We start from the raw sequence: 21,946 nt of genomic DNA, 5'->3' as shown, positions 1-21,946 counted from the left end.
GATGATGAGTTTTGTAATTATGAGATGTAGGTATTTCAAATTGAACGTTTGTGTGTGTGTGTGTGTGTGTGTGTGTGGGGGGGGGGGGGGGGGGGGGATCCAACGCACGAATAACCGTATTGGGTTCATGTTCCAATATCTCTACTGACCGCGCTACACGTTCAATATGTTTGTTTACATCACGTTTTCTGATAGACTATAAATACAAGGCTGTGGCTCCTGTGCAATACCTCAAAACAACTAACACACCTCCTCAGAGCCCAGACGTTGACCCTATTTAACACTTTTGGAAAGTACTGGAAGATAGCTTCAGGAGAAGACAAATTTCTAACAAGAGAGACCTAAAAGAAGCATTTAAAGACAGATGGGACAAAATTCCAGCCTCTCTGATGGCAAACTTGGTCCAGTTGTTGCCCAGATGACTAGAAGCAGTAATAGCTGCAAAGGGAAACCCCACTAAATATCAATTTTTATAATTGAAATCAATTTTCATATTGTAAATTTAAAAAAAAAATGTGTGGACAAATACTTTTTGAAGTAGCCCTTGAATAAATTCTCCATTTTGTCAAATTTGTTATTGCTAATGGGTGTATATATTTCCATGTCCATCAATAAAAATGACTTACCAAGGTTCGTTGCATAGGACTGGATGTTCACATTTTATGTTCCCTTCCTTTCATGTGAGATGTACTTAGTTTTTTAAAAAATTACAAAAAGATAAGTGGCTTTGCAGGTAGCTCTGCCTATGATGGGATAGGTGATGCTTGTGACCGGACTGGATTAAGTCGTGGTGTGAGGATGTATGGGACAGGTCTTGCATCTAGGTCTATTCTATTACAGGGACCTCAGAGCCAAGTAACCACAAAGCATAATTTGACAGGCTCAAAAATTTAAATGCTTTCTACATTCTATACATGACAGAGTTAATTAAGAAATTACTAATACTAACCACATAACATTTGTACCTTTATACATCAGGAGAAAAAAAAAAATGTCTGTGTAATCTTTTAAACACAAGGTCTTAAACATTGACTTTATTTCAAAAAATATATTTGGCTTACAAAATAACGGTTTATCAGTTTAATCATACCAAGGAAAAATGGTCATACATTTGTCACAAGTGATAATACTGAGCTACAAAAATGTAATAAAATGCATTTCAAAATATTTCAATGTTGAGAAAAGATATCACATTACGTAAAAACATTAAAATATTGCACAAACTCTAATAACTCAGTTTAAGAGAATTAAAATAGAAAATCCTGCATTTCCAGAAATTCAGTCTCTTTCTTTGTAGCAAAGTTGTGTGTCCAGCATACATTGCAGCAACTTCTTTTTTTTTTCTTTTTTTTTGTGGAAACAAATCAACAGAGACCACATTCAATGGTGCAGTCCCTTTTATGGAGCATGTGAAACATTTTAAAAATGTAGCAGTTTTAAAGAATGTTTACTTTCTTCATTATATAAGGCCTTTCATTTGAAAGCTTACAGCTTCACTGCACAGTGCAACATCCAGTCACATGGGAAAGGGTAAAATCTTTTTCACCGAGTGTGCCCTGCATTGCACTTCTAAGAATACAGAATTAGCACAGACTGGTTTGTAATTGGATTTAAGTACATAATACGAGTTAACCACAGTACATATCTCCATGCCAACAGAAAAACGAAGTTTTGGAGGATTCTTCAAGCTTTCAGAACAAAATTTCTTCCACAGATTTTTTCCACAGATTTATTATTTATTTTCCTTTTTCTTTTCATCGGATAATAAGGCATTTAGTCATCAACAAACACAAACAAGATTGTAATCATCACTATACTTTTCCCAGCACTAACTCCAGGTCAACGAAGTCATCTAAGTGTGTGTACTACTACACTTCAAGATGGCTATCAGCAAAATAGTTGACAGGAGTAGCTTTAAAAAAAGGAAAAAATGTTGACTGGTACAGATTGCTTCTTGGTCTCCAACTTCAGCTAGCATACCACACTATTTAAGATGCCAAACACTTCAATAAATAATACACATTCTAAATTCTTTCAGCAAATGTTAACTTCACACATAACTTCTGCTCTTTTAGATGCACATGCACTACATAGTGTTATCTGCTAGCTAAAGTTGATTTACACCTTTCACTATTTGTATTCATACTGTGAGTTTCTACTGTTTTCTCTCTCTCTCTCTCTCTCTCTCTCTCTCTCTCTCTCTCTCACACACACACACACACACACACACACACACACACAAGCATTCTAAACCCTTTAATTTCAAAATTTCCCCCTGTTTGTTCAGCTTAAGTTTCTGAAGCTTGAGATTCAATATTTTATTCTATGATGCTGAAACAAGATATGTTAACTAACTAAAAGCATGCCTTTAATTTTATATATTACCAAAGCTTCCCACTTAAAATATCGGTTTCAGATTTTCCACAGTATCACATAGTACAGATGAGATGTGGTGCTGTTTTAATACTTCATTAAATATATCATAGCAGAATAATTAACTGTAGTCTTACAAGTTGTTGCCATATACACTTGTTGGTGTTTGTGGAATGCTTGACACACAGGGAAAATACTGCATTAAGAAGCTTCAGAACTGCAGTGACATGAACAAAGAAATCTTACAAGGCACAAAATGTGAGGTACTTTCTTTTTCATCAGTGCCTCTGAAAAATGCTAAATTAACTGAAGGAACACAAAAGATTGCACATGCTAGCACCAGCTCTAAGTATATTATATTTTTTTGTGAACTATGTCAGCACCAAGTATAAATGCATCAGTTTGGCATCATTCATGTTCAGTTTAATCCATTAATCATGCCTCATTAACCTGGAACAAATAAACATTAGCTAATAATATTGTTCTTCAGTAAGAGCATAATACAAAGATATGTTTTTACAACAGACAACCACAAAGCATGAAACAAACTGTTGTTAAAGAACAGAAGATCTTACCCATGCATCACCCTCAGCTTCTGATCTAGTTAGGCTTCGCCCAGAATTTAACCGCTCAGCAAACTTTGCTGCCAAAGGATCACGGCCCATTGTGGCAATGGCTAGTACATTATCACCTTTCAGATAATACGCCACAAATGCTAAGTCTTGCAGGCTGCCTGTTATCATAACGTCTTCATATGAAGGAGCGTAGCCTAGCAGAATGAAAAAAAAATTAGCATTAGCAGTGTCTGAAAAATTTTATGCAATCTATGAAGAGCAAATACACTTACAAATAATGAGTAAGCAAGAAGGAAAGCTACATTCAGATTACATAGATGAAAGACAAAATGTGCCACCTCTCGTATTACAAAAACAGTATTTTTCAACTGAAAGACAACCTCTTTTTCCCATATATGACAGTGAATCCATGAAGATACATGTACACCTTCAACACTTAATAAGTAAGACTGTTTGCACTACTTAAGAACTATTTGCTATGGCACATCAGGCTGCAACCTAGACCAGTGTCCTTATGCTGTGACAAGTTAAATCAAAATTTATTAACTCCACTGCAGTGGAAGTGTAATACTTCAAATACGTTCTTGCACTGTAGAGGAAGCCCAGAAATGTTGTACGCCCTCTAAGTCTTTCACAGTGGCATGCCCAAATAAAATAATCTTATTTTTCGAATACACATCATTTCAAATGAAATACAAGCTTCTGACAGCTGCCCGCACCACCACCACCACCACCACCACCACCACCAGGATTACAACTACTGACGACGACAGTTGACACTATGTTTTACTTTTGTAGCAAATGAAAGGCCAAAGGGATAAATACAGAGGATTAAATGTCAGGTGGTCTGACAGTGATGTCACACATGAAATTGCAACTGCCACTTTTCTATGCACATATGACAACTGTCTGTTTTCACCCTGTGTCCAAAACTCACTACCTCTGTAGAGTGAGTTGTCATTTTTCCTCATAGCGTTTTTTTCATATCTTTATCCAGGGTTTTAAATTCATGAATTATACTCACAGTTTTACCTAGCCATCAGCATGAGAACCCTACAATGGAACAAATTGAGTGCATGATTGATTGATTGATTAACTGAGAGGGTTTATGGGTCACCAGTCCCATGATTCCTAAGTTACAGAAGAAAGAGTGTTTGCTAAAAGCAGACAGATCCAATCAGGGGAGTCAAATTATAAAATAACGATGCTAAAACAAACACAATAAAAGCGAAGACATGATGAGAGGTCCCAACCGCAACCACCCTGCTCCCGCTCCCGGAGTAAAGCGAAACCTTATATCTAGAAATAAAAACTACTTTCACAGAGGAAACTGAAGACCAGTTCAACTATCCATGAATTGTCGCTAATATTAAATTTAAGGAATCTGGAAGATGATACTTAGCATCACAATGGAAGAAGGCCAGTTACAAACTACTTACCAGCATAGCGCACTCCTTTGTTGTACAGCATTGTCCAGAAGAATGGCACCGTCTTCAGATGCTTGGCAGCACCAAGCATGTTGCGGGCAGCATGAGCACCGTGGTGTTGTGCAAGCTGCCAGTGGCCTATAGCAGCTTGTTCACCACCCAGGACTGGAGCCATTGCAATATCCCCACCGGCATACACACCGTCAACATTTGTCCGCAGGTACTGAAGCCAAACAAAGATTGATTACTATCCTTGGTATATGTGGCACTTTGATTGCTGGCAGTAGCTAGCATCAGTGCCAATAACTAGTTGCAGCAGAAAAGTGATTGTTGAAGGTTACCCACATTTTTAGTGTCATGTTGCACTGAGTAATGAGGCATGCAAGCCAGACTTAGTTATATACTTAATCTGTGACATCTCTACAGCAGACTCTTGGAATTTCGGGTACTACTTTTTTCTTTTTAAAAGATGTCTTTTATTAATAAATATTAATAAGCAGTTTCATTTGTTACAAAAATACAGGTGTTTTCATTCTGAGGCCACTGGAATGTGACGAACTTAATACAATAAATCTAGATGCAGATTTTTTTTTAACTGTCAGCATGGAAAACAAATTGCTGCCAAAAGAAAACCAATTGACAAAAAAAGCAAAAAGTGGTGGCACTGAATTTTACTGGCACATTCATGATGTCACTGTTGAAACTGCCTTCACTGTGCTTTGTAGCAATTCACCTCTTTGTTGACTGATGGTTTATGATGTCTGTTATGTAGATGTGACTTTTCAGTAGCTCATGGCGGGAAATGCGACATTCTTAAACATTTGCAAACTAAAAAAAACACCAGGACAGCGTCCAGTGTGTAGAACGGAACCAGAAATTTAACTTCTCGTGTAAACCCCAAAATGTAGATGCTGTTACGAGTGCCGAGGCTTTATTTACCGCATTTATGGTAGAGCATAAATTGCCTCGACCACGCTGGGCCTTTGTTTCGCAAAATGTTTCCTGATTCTGAAATTGCGAAACGATATGGGTGCGCCAGAACAAAAACGATCGTTATCCTTACGGAAATGTGCATGGAAGAAAAGGCGAAAGTTATTACACACTTGCAGTCGAATCCATTCGCTATTGCTACCGATGCTAGTAATAAAACGGGCATTACGTTATATCCTATTATCGTATCGTTCTTCACCCCTGAACTCCGTGAAATTCAAAATTGCCTACTCTCTGTGCCTAATTTAAAAGGGGATGCCACTGGAGCTAATATTGCTGATCTTCTACTTTCAACTTTACGGGAATTCCGTATTCCATTAAAAAACTGGCTTTTGGCGCCGATAATACTCCTGTAGTGGTAGGGCTAAAAAAGGGTGTGGCAGGATGTTTGAAGCAAGAAGTAGCTAACTTAATCGTTCTTGTCACCTAATTGATCTTGCTGCTGAGAAGGGGGCGGCATGTTTGCCTTTAAACGTCGAATAAAATATTATTGACATTTTATTATTTGGAAATGAGTGAGTGATGTCTGTTCAAAAAGTTCCAGAACATTTGTAATTACACTACAATGGTGTGCTGGAGCGAAATGCGGTTGGTATCCCTGCACAGACCTGTGTTCAATGTGTAACTGCCAGAAGTTTCATTGATGTATGTTTGTTAATTATAGTTCAATTCTGTATTGATGATGATGATGACGATGTCAGTTTATGGGGCGCTCAACGTCGTGGTCATCAGGACCCGTACAAGTTCCAAATCTTTCCATTTCCAGTGTCAGCACTTCCTGAATGATGATGATGATGATGATGATATGACAACACAAACATCCAGTCCCCAGGCAGAGAATATATTGAATAGAACATTGTGTTGCACAGTTTGCAAATTTTGAGATGGCAGAGTTAAAGATCTTCACCTCGTAATCTATGAAGAGCTTTCGGATTGCGCAAATGAGAATGTAAACATTCCTTAAGAGACTCATAATAGGTAATAAGACAGGAGTCTATGTTGAGACCAATGTTCAATCTTAACATTTTCAATCTTAACAATGGGTCAAGAAGGATTATCCAAGACCAAAACAAGCTCGTCACAAATGACAGAGGCATGCTGACAGTTTTCTTTGACTTTCAAAGATTATTTCATCATCAATTCGTGCCACAGGGACAAACTGTTGTTGTGACCTGCGAGAAAATATGAGAAGGAAACGGCCTGAAATGTGGGAAGACAATTCATGGCTCTTGCATCATGATAATGCACCCACACATTCATACCTGTGGGTACATGACTATTGCACAAAAAATGGAATCATTATGCTGCCTCATCATCTGTACTCTCCAGACCTGGGCCCAGTGCACTTTTTTTTATTTCCAAAGTTGAAAACCCTGTTGAAAGAACAAAGATTTGCAACGATAGAAGAGAGAGAGAGAAGAAAATTCACAGATACCGCTTCGGGCTATCTAACAAGAGGCGAAACAAGACTGTTTCTGTTTTTGTTTTATTTTAGGACACAAAAACAACTAGGGTCATACACATCCATGTCAGAACTGTAGAACAAAAGACAAAGAGAGAATTTTTAAAAAATACATGTTAGTCCCAACCCGATGGATGTCTATAAATACACCATAGAGAAATGGAGGTGCTGAACTAAAAATGGTGCTTCACCATATTGCTACGATGGATAAAAAGTAAAATGCAGTTGACAGCCCGCACATTGTTTGCTAAAATGGCCAATAAGTCACACGGACATCCACAAACAAGAATGTACGTGGTTAAAATAGGGCACTCTGTCAGGAAATGGTGCTTGGTTGAAAGCAATGGGCACAAAGTGGTGGGGGAGCACCATTTAACAAATGGCAATAGCTAAAAAGAAAGTGTTCGATAAGCAACCCGGCTAAAATGATTTACTCGTAGTGAGAGGGCCAAAGGGAGGGTGGCCAAGCTGCTGGGAGAGGCTTAATAACCCAGAGCCTGTTCCCATGAGTGGTGGACCAGTGGTGATGCCAAAGTGACACCATCTGCTGACAGATGGCAACACACAGAGATCATTGGAGAGAATGTAAAAACTAGCCGGCCGAGATATGAGTACTGCAGCCTTGGCAGCAGCATTAGCGGCCTCATTTCCTGTCAGACCGATGTGACATGGAACCCACATAATCATCATGTAGCTCCAGCAAGAGAGAGCCTTCCTGGACCTGTTGCACTAAAGGATGGATGGTGTCCAGCACATGGAGACTTTGAAGGATGAGTCTGAGCAGATGACAATTGAAAAGCCTGTGTTGCTGGACGTACTGTGTGGCCTCACACAGGGTGAAGAGCTCTACCGTACGTACTGAGCAGTGTTCCGGAAGCCGAGGTTGGTACCAATGACGAAGGCACTCCTGATACCATGGTCAGTCCAAGAACCATCAGTGAACACACAGAAAGGTACTATCAGCAAGTTCTATGTGAAGGTTGTGAAACTGAAAGCGATAGAGCGAGGCTGAAGTAGTGTCCTAAGGAATGAAGGCCAAGGTGAACACTACCCCCCAAGCCAGGATGGTGAAGGGTTCACACCCATAGGGAAAGTGGCAGGTAGCGTGAAGTTAAGCTGCCAGAGCAAGAGCTGAAAGTGAACTCCAGGAGGTAGCAGAGAAAAGGAACGTGCCCCATAGTGGCGATCAAAGGAGTCATCGAAGGAGGTGCCTCATAGGATGGGTGGCCATGCGTGGCAGACAAACATCATGCATATCTGTTGAGGAGAAGGCCATGGTATTAGGACAATGGTAGTTTGGCAGCTTCCGCACGCAGATTCTCAACTGGGCTAGTGTAAAAGGCACCAGTAGCCAAAAGGATGCCACAATCGTGTATAGTATTGAGACGGAATAAGAGGGATGGACATGCAGATGCGTGAACAAAACACCCATAGTCTAGTTTCGAATGAACAAGGGTCTGGTACAAATGGAGGAGGGTAGTGGGATCTGATTCCCAGAAACTTACAGTGAGGACACACAGGACATTGAGGGACTGCATACAGCAGGCTGCCAGGTAAGATGTGGTAGGACCAAGAAAGTTTCCTATCAAGCGTGAACCCCAGGAATGTCGTAGCTGCAACAAATGGAAGAGCAACGGGCCCAAGATGTAAAGAAGGTGAAAGAAATCAATTACGCCACCAGAAATTCATACAAACTGTTTTGTCAGTGGAAAAGCAGAAGCCACTGTCGACAAGCCATAAGTAAAGACGATCAAGACATCACTGAAGATGCCACTCAATGAGAGTAAAGTCCTTGGAGAACTGCAATAGATGGCGAAATTGTCAATGCAATGGGAGACGGAGATGACCAGCAGGAGATAGGTCATTATAGTGTTAATGGCGATAGCAAAGAGGACGATGCTCGGGACAGACCCCTGAGGCACACCGTTTACCGGGATAAAAGTGCCCGACAAGGCAGGACCAAATCGTACCTTGGAAACTAGGTCTTTTAAAAATTTGTGAAGGAAATGAGGCATGCAGCTACAGAAGCTCCATGTGTAGAGAGTATGGAGGATACCAGTCCTCCAGCAGCCATCGTAGGCTTTTTCCAAATCGAAAAACGTGGCACAGTCTGATTTCCCCAGAAAACCCTTCATGATATGGGTAGACAAAGTGATGAGATGGTCAACTGCAGAATGGTGCGTTCTAAATCCACACTGTGCAATGGATAGTAAATTGCGAGACTCGAGCCACAATACCAGCCAGGCATGAATCATACGTTCCATCATCTTGCAAACACAGCGGGTGAGGGAAATAGGGCAGTAGCTGGAGGGAAGGTGTTTGTCCTTACCGGGTTTAGGTATGGGTATGACAATGGCTTTACGCCAGCATCTAGCAAACGTGCCCTCTGCCCAGATACGGTTGTCTGTATGAAGGAGAAAGTACCTGCCTGCAAGAGAAAGGTGCTGCAACATCTGAATGTGAACATCGTCTGGCCCTGGGGTGCAGGATCGGGATGAATGTGAGAGCATAATATAGCTCCCTCATAGTAAAGGTGGCATTGTAACACTCACTTTTCTGAAATGTGATGGGTATTGCCCAAGCCTCCTTGACTTGTTTCCGATGGAGGAAGGCAGACTGATAGTAGCTTGAAATCTCCACAAAATAGTGGCCCAAGGTATTGGAGATACCAACAGTGTCCACTATGACATCGTCTGCTACTGTCAGGCTGGAGCCTTCTGCTGCCGAGCACTGTGTCAGTAGTGCGCAAGTAGCAGCAAGTGGCTTATTTAGTGTTCATATAAGTGTGGTAGTCAAGTTGAAAATTTGTTTGAGTGTTCGTAGTGCACTTGTTTAGTTAAATCCGTCAAATCATTGTATAGTTTTGTAATTAGCAGGGGCAGATTTGCATTTTAATATCTGTGACATGTAAAGTCGCGTAGTCGTCTGTCATTTGTTTATTTCTTTCAAATAGTCTTTGTATGTTACTGACAGTACAGTTAGCCTTCTGCCGCCGAGCAGTGTGTCAGCAATATGCAAGTAGCAGCATTACTGCATTTACTAGGTAGTCTTGTATTTTAATAACTATTTTAACTTTGTGTCGAATTGTTTGTGCTCTCTGTAGATTAGTTCAGACGTTCTTTGCACAACAGTATTTAGCATGGACAGGGACTGCGACTGCTGTGTTCAGATGCGGGCTGAGTTGGCATCCCTTCGCTCCCAGCTTCAGGCAGTGTTGGCTTCGGTCACACAGCTTGAGGCTGTTGCCAATGGGCATCACTGTGGGGGTCCGGACAGGGGTTTGACAGGGACGGCCAACTCGTCCCACGCATCCGCCGATCGTACTACAGCTGTGGCTGCCTGGGATACTGCCCACATTGAGGCTGAGCCATCACCTGTGGTAGAGTGGGAGGTCGTCTCGAGGTGTGGCAGGGGGCGAAAGACATTCCGGAGGACTGAACGGAACGCCTCTCCAGTTAGTCTGACGAACCGGTTTCAGGCTCTGTCTCCGGCTGATACTGATCTTTGGCTGGACATGGCTGCTTGTCCTGTTCCAGAGGTTGCCCCCTCAAACTGCAAGATCCGGGCGGTCGCAGAGGGTAGGCTTACTGGTAGTTGGGAGCTCCAACGTCAGGCGCGTAATGGGGCCCCTTAGGGATATGGCTGCAAGGGAGGGGAAGAAAACCAATGTGCACACCATATGCATACCGGGGGGAGTCATTCCAGATGTGGAAAGGGTCCTTCCGGATGCCATGAAGGATACAGGATGCACCCATCTGCGATGGTCGCTCGTGTTGGCACCAATTATGTGTGTCACTATGGATCAGAATAAATCCTCTCTGGCTTCTGGTGGCTATCTGATTTGGTGAAGACAGTCTCACTAGCGGGATAAAAGCAGAGCTCACCATCTGCAGCATCGTCGACAGGACTGACTGCGGACCTTTGGTACAGAGGTGAGTGGAGGGTCTGAATCAGAGGCTGAGACAGTTCTGCGACAGTGTGGGCTGCAGATTCCTCGATTTGTGCCGTAGGGTAATGGGGTTTCGGGTTCCGCTGGATAGGTCAGGAGTCCACTATACACAGCAGGTGGCTACATGGGTAGCAGGTGTTGTGTGGTGTGGGCTGGATGGTTTTTTAGGTTAGATGGCCTCGGGCAAGTACAGAAAGGGCAACAGCCTCAAACAGTGCAGGGGGAAAGTCAAGACATGTCAGGACCAAGCAGCAATCAGTATTGTAATTGTAAACTGTCGAAGCTGCATTGGTAAAGTACCGGAACTTCAAGCGCTGATAGAAAGAACTGAAGCTGAAATCGTTATAGGTACAGAAAGCTGGCTGAAGCCAGAGAGAAATTCTGCTGAAATTTTTACAAAGGCACAGACGGTGTTTAGAAAGGATAGATTGCATGCAACCGGTGGTAGCGTGTTTGTTGCTGTTAGTAGTAGTTTATCCTGTAGTGAAATAGAAGTGGATAGTTCCTGTGAATTATTGTGGGTGGAGGTTATACTCAACAACCGAGCTAGGTTAATAACTGGCTCCTATTACCGACCTCCCGACTCAGCAGCATTAGTGGCAGAACAACTGAGAGAAAATCTGGAATACATCTCACATAAATTTCCTCAGCATGTTATAGTCTTAGGTGGAGATTTCAATTGACCAGATATAGACTGGGACACTCGGATGTTTAGGACGGGTGGTAGGGACAGAGCATCGAGTGACACTATACTGAGTGCACTATCCGAAAATTACCTCGAGCAATTAAACAGAGAACCGACTCGTGGAGATAACATCTTGGACCTACTGATAACAAACACACCCGAACTTTTCGACTCTGTATGTGCAGAACAGGGAATCAGTGATCATAAGGCCGTTGCAGCATCCCTGAATATGCAAGTTAATAGGAATATAAAAAAAGGGAGGAAGGTTTACCTGTTTAGCAAGAGTAATAGAAGGCAGATTTCAGACTACCTAACAGATCAAAACGAAAATTTCTGTTCAGACACTGACAATGTTGAGTGTTTATGGAAAAAGTTCAAGGCAATCATAAAATGTATTTTAGACAGGTATGTGATGAGTAAAACTGTGAGGGATGGGAAAAACCCACCGTGGTTCAACAACAAAGTTAGGAAACTACTGCGAAAGCAAAGAGAGCTTCACTGCAAATTTGAACGCAGCCAAAACCTCTCAGACAAACAGAAGCTAAACGATGTCAAAGTTAGCATAAATAGGGCTATGCATGAAGCGTTCAGTGAATTCGAAAGTAAAATTCTATGTACCGACTTGACAGAAAATCCTAGGAAGTCTGGTCTTACGTTAAATCAGTAAGTGGATCGAAACCGCATATCCAGACACTCTGGGATGATAATGGCATTGAAACAGAGGATGACACGCGTAAAGCTGAAATACTAAACACCTTTTTCCAAAGCTGTTTCACAGAGGAAGACCGCACTGCAGTTCCTTCTCTAAATCCTCACATGAACAAAAAAATGGCTGACATCGAAATAAGTGTCCAAGGAATAGAAAAGCAACTGAAATCACTCAACAGAGGAAAGTCCACTGGACCTAAGGGGATACCAATCCGATTCTACACAGAGTACGCAAAAGAACTTGCCCCCCTTCTAACAGCCGTGTACCGCATGTCTCTAGAGGAATGGAAGGTTCCAAATGATTGGAAAAGAGCACAGGTAGTCCCAGTTTTCAAAAAGGGTCGTCGAGCAGATGCAAAAACTATAGACCTGTATCTCTGACATTGATCTGTTGTAGAATTTTAGAACATGTTTTCTGCTCGCATATCATGTCATTTCTGGAAACCCAGTATCTACTCTGTAGGAATCAACATGGATTCCGGAAACAGTGATCGTGTGAGACCGAACTCACTTTATTTGTTCATGAGACCCAGAAAATATTAGATACAGGCTCCCAGGTAAATGCCATTTTCCGGAAGGCGTTCGATACAATTCCGCACTGTCACCTAATAAACAAAGTAAGAGCCTACAGAATATCAGACCAGCTGTGTGGCTGGATTGAAGAGTTTTTAGCAAACAGAACACAGCATGTTGTTCTCAATGGAGAGACGTCTACCGACGTTAAAGTAACCTCTGGCGTGCCACAGGGGAGTGTTATGGGACCATTGCTTTTCACAATATATATAAATGACCTAGTAGATAGTGTCAGAAGTTCCATGCGGCTTTTCGCGGATGATGTTTTAGTGTACAGAGAAGTTGCAGATCATCAAAACGGACCAGGGAGAAATCCAAGAACTCAAAGTGGTCATGAGGACACAATTTTGTTTCCTCGAGACAGAGAACAAGCAGATGCTGTGATTCTAAGTGCAGCCGTAAGTCCACTTTGGTTGATCGAAGGCAATGAATGTTCCATTGAAGGAGAGCCATAACAAGGAAAGGGGAGGAGGAAAAAAATGACTGGTTGTCACCTATGTGGCTGCCGAGTGCCAGCCTTCAAAGACTATGCTACAGGGCAGAGGTTGGAGGACACTGATCCGTGAGATCTACAGAGGGATCGGCAGGCTCTGTCTTTCGATCTGTGTAGTCCAGGGCAGAAAAACAGTTGGCGGCGCATACCGGCGACATGGACAGGCGAGGGTGCCACATGGTGACACTGCCGTAGAGTATCTCCGAGTCAGCAAAAGAGTACAAATTTTGCCTTTGCTCAACTTCTTGGAGCCTTTCCAGTTGGCAGAGGAAGACTCAGATGGTTATTGGCTTGAAGGACATAGAAAGTCTTCGCAAGAGTATTCCTTCCGTTCTTTCCGGCCTGCCGGTTGTGTAGTAGCAGGTGACTTCGTTCCATGAGGCGAAAGTTTGGTGGCATGTTGCACAGCTGGACAAGGAAATCGCAATGCTATCACGACACTGGGTGATTTTATAACCACAAAACTGAATTTGAGGTCACATGTCTGTGTGGCCATGTCCTCCATGGAGTGAGATGTAGCAAGGACAGTATCGAAAGTGCCACATGGTAGAATGCACGGTTTGCGACAAGCAAATAACTTGCAAGCAACGGGGTAAGGCACTTTTTCCTTTACCCACGGCCGCCACTGCGGTTGATACATTGGGGATGAGGAAGCAGACAACTGCCCTCATGAGCATCCTTACCACAGGTTACACATTTGGCCGGGTGTGGTTGAAACAGTGACACTGTGTACAAATACATGACGAAAGAGCCCCACGATGCCGTTACCTTAATATTTATTTAAGAACAAAGCAAAAATGAAACAGAGATCGAACAGATGCATTAGCAAGACATTAATTATGAATGCGTGGTAAGGTGCAGACAAAAGAAAACATTTTATCATTCAATTTTTTTTACAGTTGTTTCTGTTTTAAGAGTGACAGTGATGTATTCTATTGTATGAGTGAATAATACAAGGTTAAAGAATGTATCAAGCATTTTTATTTATTGAGGGAAGAGGAAAACGAAGAAAGTGGATTATTTCAGTCACAACAAGCACCGGTATCCCGGAAGTCCACTGCTGCCAGCATCTTCAACTAGGTCAGTGAAGTCCAATCGTTCAACAAAATTAAGATAAGCACAAATAAGAATTGGACACAATTCATGTAAAATTTTCCATAGTAGGCTGTTTTATTCGGTGCAGCAAAGGTAGGACGGCTACACAAGTTGCTAGCATGGTTACGCTTGGTAGCGCCTCTTTTGGTGTAGATAGAAACCTTTTCCTCATTATTTCCTTCCTTGAGTTTTATTGGCGAAAAATTTACAAAAATTTTTCAATGTGATATGCATTGTCAGCAAAACAAAGAATTGTGACAATAGTTTGAGCATCATAATAGACGAAAAAACAGGCTCTGACATCACATGATTTGCATTTATCAAGTGTAATAATTAATGTATGAAATTTTTAACATTTTTGTGAAATTTCTATTTTTTAATAATTCGTATAACACGGCCAAGAAATTTATGCCCATTGTTGATAGCAATAGCGAAAATGCAATCAGCCAAGATGGTGTAGAATTGCGGGATCAAGCAACTGAAGTTCAGGCGGCATGCCTGCCTACTGCAGAAAGTTTTAAGTAGATCAGAGATGCGTGTCGCAGGAGTGATAAATGATAGCGATGCTCCACAGCAGATCGACCTTTACGACATAATGTTTACAATTGACAAGACAATGTCATGCATCTTCCAGAGCAACATACTGCTCATGAATGAAACATTAGAGGGCAATTCCAATATGAATTTTAACAACACATTACAAACACCATTTGGTCACAACACAAAAAATTAACTTGGGAAGCACAGCAGACAGCAACCACAGTAGTACAACTAACACACTGCTATGGCAGTTACTATCCAACACGAACACAAAATTGGATAGTATCAACACAAATTTCAGTCATTTCACTCAAGATATGACCATAATAAAACAGCAGCTAACATTGTTACACAAGAGCTAAATACAATGAAGCAAGAACAAAAACCAGTATTCCAGGATCTGCAAGAAACAGTCTCTCAGAAATTCTATGACTTAGCCAAAAATTTTCACAATGAAATTGATAAAAAATTGAATGACATGAAAACACATGTAAAGCATGAAGTACTTTCTGTAGTTAACAATAACATTACGGAGTTAAAACAGAAGGTAGATTCTTTTAATGACCATCACACTCTAGTGGAACAAGACATAAAGAAAATCACAGATGCAAACATAAACATTGAAGCCACACAATACCAGTTGGTTTTGACAGTAAAAAAGAAAACCACTATTGTTAACAAACTAAATAAATACTATGAAGGTGTACCTCAAGCTGTAGAAGAGCTTACTTTTAAGGGTAGCAACATTAGAAGTTGACTCATGTGCTAAGAAGGAGAGAGAGAAGATCAATGAAAATCTGAGTGATATCTTTGGTCAAGCTGAAGCAGGTATGCTAGATAAGGGTAATACCATTGCAGAGAAGACAGTATCCGATTTTAAGTTATTCACAGATTTAGTAGAAAAGGCTATTCAGGAGAAGGAAAATGAAATCGTGAACAAGGTAAACATTAACCCACAAGCCGAGGAAAATACGATCCGCAATCTTTTAGAAGAAAATATTACTGGAGCTCGAAATACACATGTAAATAATACACAGGCTACAGTGAACAAACCACAACCTGTTGGTATCTATTCACAAATTGTCATGAATCCCACAGCAGGTACCAGTGACAGCTGTAGGTTACAAAATGTAAACATATCCACAACTCCAATATCTGAACAATTACCAGCCAGAATTACAGGCAACTACAATAATAACATAAATACAACCAAAAATGCCATGTGTTTATCAACTATTTCTGTAGACAAAGGTTTGCTGAGACATCAACAGTTTCCTACATTCACTACCGAAGGTAAAAGAATGAATCAGTGCTTTTCATCACGTATTTCCATGCAACTGGACAGAAGCACAGAAAATCAGATTTGTTGTGGGATAAACACAAGGTGATGTGGTCTTAAGGGCAACCGAAGTGGTCGAACGTTGGAGCACTTACATCCAATTTGAACGAGCTTTCCTCGACAAATATTTGTCTGAGGCAGTGCAAGAAAGACGCAGACACGTGGTTTTCAACTCCGCACCATTCAATGGCAAAGAAGATAGTCTACGCGGATACTTTGAAAAATACCTGAACAAGACATGCAACTGGAAGAACAAAATATCACAGGTAGACATGATAAAATTTTTGAGAAGTTATTTACCATCGCACATTACAGAAAAATTAGTCACAACACCCGAGCACGACACTGAATATTTTCTGTCATTGCTAGATTCAATTGAGGAAAGACCTGTACCCCATACCTGTATCCCATAAAGCAACAGAAAATCAGGCACAACAACAACAACATAATTATGTAAATCTGTCAGTAAAACATGATTTAAACACACAGCAAGGTTGGTACACAACAACAAAATTACATACCCAGAGGTAATGAGTACCATAGCAGGAATGGAAAAAAAAAAGATTTAAAAGAAATTTTCAAAACAACAGGCGTAATTTCAACACACGAGTGAATTACAATTTACCATCACAAGGCCCTATGCCGAATATGAATAGGAACAGGAACAGTCAGCTGCAGCCGTGGCCAACGTGCGGCAACAATGCCATGCCTTACGCTGTACCACGGCCAACTTTTGGGCAGCAAAATAACTGCACAGCGGCTAACGACACAAATTGGCGAAGTACACACACAGCGCAACTCACTGAAATTTCTCCAGGTAATGAACTAAATCACACTATGCCAGTTGTAGTAAAGCCCCAGGCTATTGACCTCTCAGGGAGTGGGGGCAAGGCAGAGTTGCAAACATGTTTCATAAGATTTGACAAACGAGGTGACATCAAGGATGATTTGTATCAGCATGAGTTAGATATAGTAGATAAAGTCAAGGAAGAACAAGTACAAGCAATCATTAAGGTGAAAAGATTTAACATTGACAGACAGTTAATTTTAGATAAGAGTTCAGCTACCAACCTAATGTCAAATGCATTTTTTGTGAATTGAAGAAGAGAGGCAAGTTCCCAACATTTCCTGTACAAAATTGCAAGGTGCAGACTGCTACAGACAGTAAGACTAAATTGGTTAAGCATCAAGCACTTATTCCAGTACAAATTGAACATTTTACAGTGAAATGCAATTTTCTTATAATTGACAAACTTATTGTTAATTGTCTTATTGGCACAGACACATTAGAACATACAAAAATCAGATTGACATAAGTAATAGTAAATACCACTTTTATGTAAAGGGTCAGATCTTTTCTACTGATTTAGTCAAAACACCTGATGAAAGTAAGATAAAAAAACAGAGTCAAATGTCTTAGTACAATATTCCCTTCCAGCTGTGTATTTCAGAAACAAATTTGATGCTGAACAAGAAGCAAACACTGAGGTTAGTTACGAAATGGTAGAGCAGAAACTAAGTGAATCACAGGTACTAAACGATATGCCATGACAAGAACTTTTAACTTCTTGTTTAAGTATGCCAATGTTTTCAGAAAGGAGCCAGGAGTAGTCAAAGACTATGAATATAAATTTGAAGTCTATCCACATGAAACATTTTGTGTAATGTCATATCCTATTCCATGGGAAAAATGAGAGGCAGTAAGGGAAGAGATCAATTGTATGATTACATGGGAAATTATAAAAAACTTCATTTTCACCCTATTGTAGTCCAATATTACCAGTAAGCAAACCAGACAGTTCTGTAAGATTAGTTCTCGATGCCAGAGGTATTAATAAAGATTATAGTACCAGTACGCATAAGACCACACAACTTGGATGAACAGCTTCTAAGGTTTTACAATACAAAATATTTCAGTATACTCGATCACAAAATGTCCTACTGGCAAATAAAGCTCCACGAAGAAAGTGGGGGCAGAGGTTACCAATTCTGTGTTCTACCTTTTGGACTGAACATTAGTGCAGGAGTGTTTATATATGTATTGGACAAGGTTTTAGGACCAAAATTGCTTAACAAAGTCACTGTCTATGTAGATGACCTGGTAATAGCCACACCTACTTGGTTAGAACGTATCAGGCTCATTGAACAGGTGCTTCAACAATTTGCAGATTACGGAGTAACAGCTAACTTAAAAAAGTCTAGTTTTGGTAAGGAGCAAGTCAAATTTTTAGGACATGTTGAGTCAGAACAAGGCATATTACCTGTTCTGAAAAAACTTTATGCCATACACAGTTGTCCAGCCCCAAGGAACAAAAAACAACTAAAAGCTTTTTTAGGACTAGCTTTGTTTTTCCGTAAATTCGTACCACAAGAACTGATGAACAGTGATGCATTGCTCAACTTGTTAAGAAAAAATAGGCTTTGGTTATGGGATGATAAGTGTCAAGAGGACTTTAATAACATTAAGCAGGTATTGGTAAATGCAAACATTCTTAGCCACCCGGACATGTCCAAGGATTTTTGTCTATGCACAGATAACTCATCTCAAGTTTTGCTTTTTTTATTAATTATATTACAACTGGTAGCAGCACATTGGGTTTGGAATGTACGGTCGGGCTGTGATAACTTCATAGCCTGCTTCGATCTTTGATGGAAGCACTACTCTATCAAATGTGAGAAAAAGAGTGCATGTAGGCACTAAAGATGCATCTACTTTCTTCATCACCCGATGGACTGCAATGACACTCTGATCAGAGAGGTACATCTGGATTTCTGCCTCAGTCAGATCACCGAGCAGCCTAGTGTAAAAAACACCATGGGAAAAATTCAGAGTTCTATAAGCCTCGACACGAACAGGACAGCCGTGGAAACGTGACGTGGCAAGCAGGTGTTGTGCTTGATAATCAGAAGTAGTCTCCAAAAGCAAATTGCCATTGCGTGAATGAGACCAAGATTTTACAGAGCCGGCAATTGCATCAACACCTTTCTGAATAAGAAACTGATTTAGCATTGCAAATGACTGTCTTCAGCACATGAAACCACGAGGAACCGTGATGCACCTGGGAGGGCCTTCGAATCGGGAGCTTCATTCCAGTTATGTTTGGTAAACGTTGACTACAAAGATGATGACTGGCTCACAGCGAGAAAATGCCCCATGTCTGCCAGCATCTCCAATGGCACGCTCCTTCCAACAGCCCCCCCCCCCCTCCTCCTCCTCCTCCTCCTCACAGAAGGGGGGGCTCACCCACCTTAGATGACTGTTCACACCTCACGTCATGCTTCCTGAACACCTGACAGAGGGACCAACTGGCAGTTTGGGAAGGTAGCAGCTCAGAGCTCAGGCAATCACCCCCCCCCCCCCCCCCCCCAACCATTCCCACGGGCCTGGCCTGTACCAGGGGGTACACGTGAACCGCACCTGTTGATCCAGGGCTGGGAATTCCTCATAACCCAGTCACCTGTTGCGCGTCAGGTGGTGGGCCTTCAGGAGTGCACAGGGAGGAAGACGCAACAGAGACACGTCAAACATCGAAGCAGAGGAAGGATAGGAAAAGGTGAACGAGGAACGAAAAACGGTGGAGAGTATTCTGATACCGACTACCAAAAATGCAGAATATATTTCCAAAAACAGCCCAGGCATGTTACCTTAAGGGAGGAGAAAAACAGCAGCAAGAAGACCCTGTGGTAGCCAAGCACGAACCCACCAGAGTGACTAGCCCCCTGGGTGGGTGGAGAGGGGAGGTGGGGGAGACTGCTTCTGGAAGTGGAAACAGCACTGGGAGTGGTGTATCAATTGTGGAGGTCGAAGAAGACCATGTACAACAAATAATAGGTGAGTGAAGGAAGGTTTTGTGGATAAAGTTCAAGAATTTTTTGAACAGACCTCATATTTGGAGCATCTCCCTCATCTCCTAATCACAAGAGGTCTGAGATCCAGCAGAACAGAATCAAGCCATTTGTTGCATTAGAAATACACTTTGATAATGCATCCTATATGCCATGTGGAGGACCATCTCTCTCCACACTAGTACTGCATCAGACAAGATCAGTGTGTAAAACATGCAATGTAGGTTTGTGTATAATGAAGGCAAAGAACTGTTTCACTGAATTTCAAAAAAAAATAGTTGTGAAAAATAATCATAGCAGTGCAGTGGTTTCACTGTGAAGAGGCTTTGCCATACGTGGTATTCTTACTGTTGTGGTTAGATGTCCCATTTATAATGACAGAGCTCAAGTTAGGATGGGGAAGAAAACTGTCCATCTCTTTTGCAAAGTAACAATCCTGGCATTCACCTTAATTGACGAGAAATAATGACATAATATGGAGAAACCTGGCGGCAATTTGAAACCCATTCCTCCTAAATGCAATTCAGTGCTATGACTACTGAATCAGTTTGCTCAGTCTCATGTGAGAGGAAAGAACTAGTTACTGTAGATATTTCATCCCTCTGTTTGACTGTATGTTTGGAGTCTCTTCACTTTTAATTCACATTAGCAATTTCTTTTTCTTTCTGGAGACTGGCAATGGCAAGGAAAGCGTTTCTGAAGAAGAGAAATTTGTTAACATCGAGTATAGATTTAAGTGTCAGGAAAGCATTTGTATGGAGTGCAGCCATGTATGGAAGTGAAACATGGACGATAAATAGTTTGGACAAGAAGAGAATAGAAGCTTTCGAAATGTGGTGCTACAGAAGAATGCTGAAGATGAAATGGGTAGATCACATAACTAATTAGGAGGTATTGAATAGAATTGGGGAGAAGAGGAGCTTGTGGCACAACTTGAGTAGAAGAAGGGATCGGTTGGTAGGACATGTTCCGAGACATTGAGGGGATCACAAATTTAGTATTGGAGAGCAGCATGGAGGGTAAAAATCGAAGAGGGAGACCAAGAGATGAATACACTAAGCAGATTCAGAAGGATGTAGGCTGCAGTAGGTACTGGGAGATGAAGAAGCTTGCACAGGATAGAGTAGCATGGAGAGCTGCATCAAACCAGTCTCAAGACTGAAGACCAGAACAACAACAACAACAACAACAACAACATTAAATGTCACACAGTCCTATTTGGAACTGGTGCTATAACATGTTTTTGGTTCTTGTTACCCGCCTGGGGTTAATTTCATCAGTCTCAGCATTTCTACACATTAATTATTCCTTGCTTCGCTCCCTTTTAATTTTCTAAGTCTTTCATTTTCTGACCTGTCTTATTTTTTGCCACCCCCCTCCCACTACTATCACATACATACTTCGCTATTTGTGCTTATTAACTCGAGCACGATTCAGCAGTAAACTCTGTCTTGTGTATTAAACTCTCTTCCACCTTAGGCATTAAGTTCCCAGGTTTTTACATCTTGACTGGCACAGTCCGCAACAATCAGTCTTTCATTCTCATCCCGTCCGGTAAATTTCCCCTGACTCAGGATTCTGGGCAACTTTTCCTAACTGCCCCTTTTCCTAAACCTCACATACTTTTCCTTCAACCTGTTCCTTTCCCTTTAACCCTTCTCCCAGAAGAAGGAGCCACTGGCTCCAAAAGCTTGCAAACTGTAATACCTTTTATGTGTGTTCTCCTGCCACCACTTGGTGAGTAGATTTTTATCTATCCAATTACATTATATTTTCAAAAACTAACTTAATATGCTGTAGCATGCAGGTCAATTTGATGTAATTATACCTTCCACAGTAGTTAAGAAAACCACCATATGATCTTGGTCTCGATTAATGCTGGCATTCAACA

The 21,946-nt window shown here is 41.3% G+C and overlaps 1 protein-coding gene across 6 annotated transcripts in view; it reads right to left on the bottom strand.

Annotated features, from left to right (window-relative positions):
* Positions 1–1,728: 1,728 nt before the first annotated feature.
* Positions 1,729–21,946, bottom strand: part of LOC126100267 (apoptosis-inducing factor 3) — a 78,751-nt gene continuing 58,533 nt past the window's right edge. For all 6 annotated transcript variants that reach the window (XM_049910858.1, XM_049910859.1, XM_049910857.1 and 3 more), the window contains 3 exons: positions 4,388–4,598; positions 2,949–3,142; positions 1,729–2,823 (listed from right to left, as the gene is read on the bottom strand). In XM_049910858.1, coding sequence (XP_049766815.1) covers positions 2,809–2,823; positions 2,949–3,142; positions 4,388–4,598 — 420 coding nt within the window. In that variant the 3' untranslated portion in view covers positions 1,729–2,808. The remainder of the gene's footprint in view (positions 2,824–2,948; positions 3,143–4,387; positions 4,599–21,946) is intronic.

This window comes from Schistocerca cancellata, chromosome 9 (genome assembly GCF_023864275.1).
Source record: "Schistocerca cancellata isolate TAMUIC-IGC-003103 chromosome 9, iqSchCanc2.1, whole genome shotgun sequence".
In the NCBI taxonomy this organism is placed as follows: Eukaryota; Metazoa; Arthropoda; class Insecta; order Orthoptera; family Acrididae; genus Schistocerca; species Schistocerca cancellata.
Note: the sequence above shows the minus strand (reverse complement) of the source record. Positions and strands in the feature narration are given on the sequence as shown.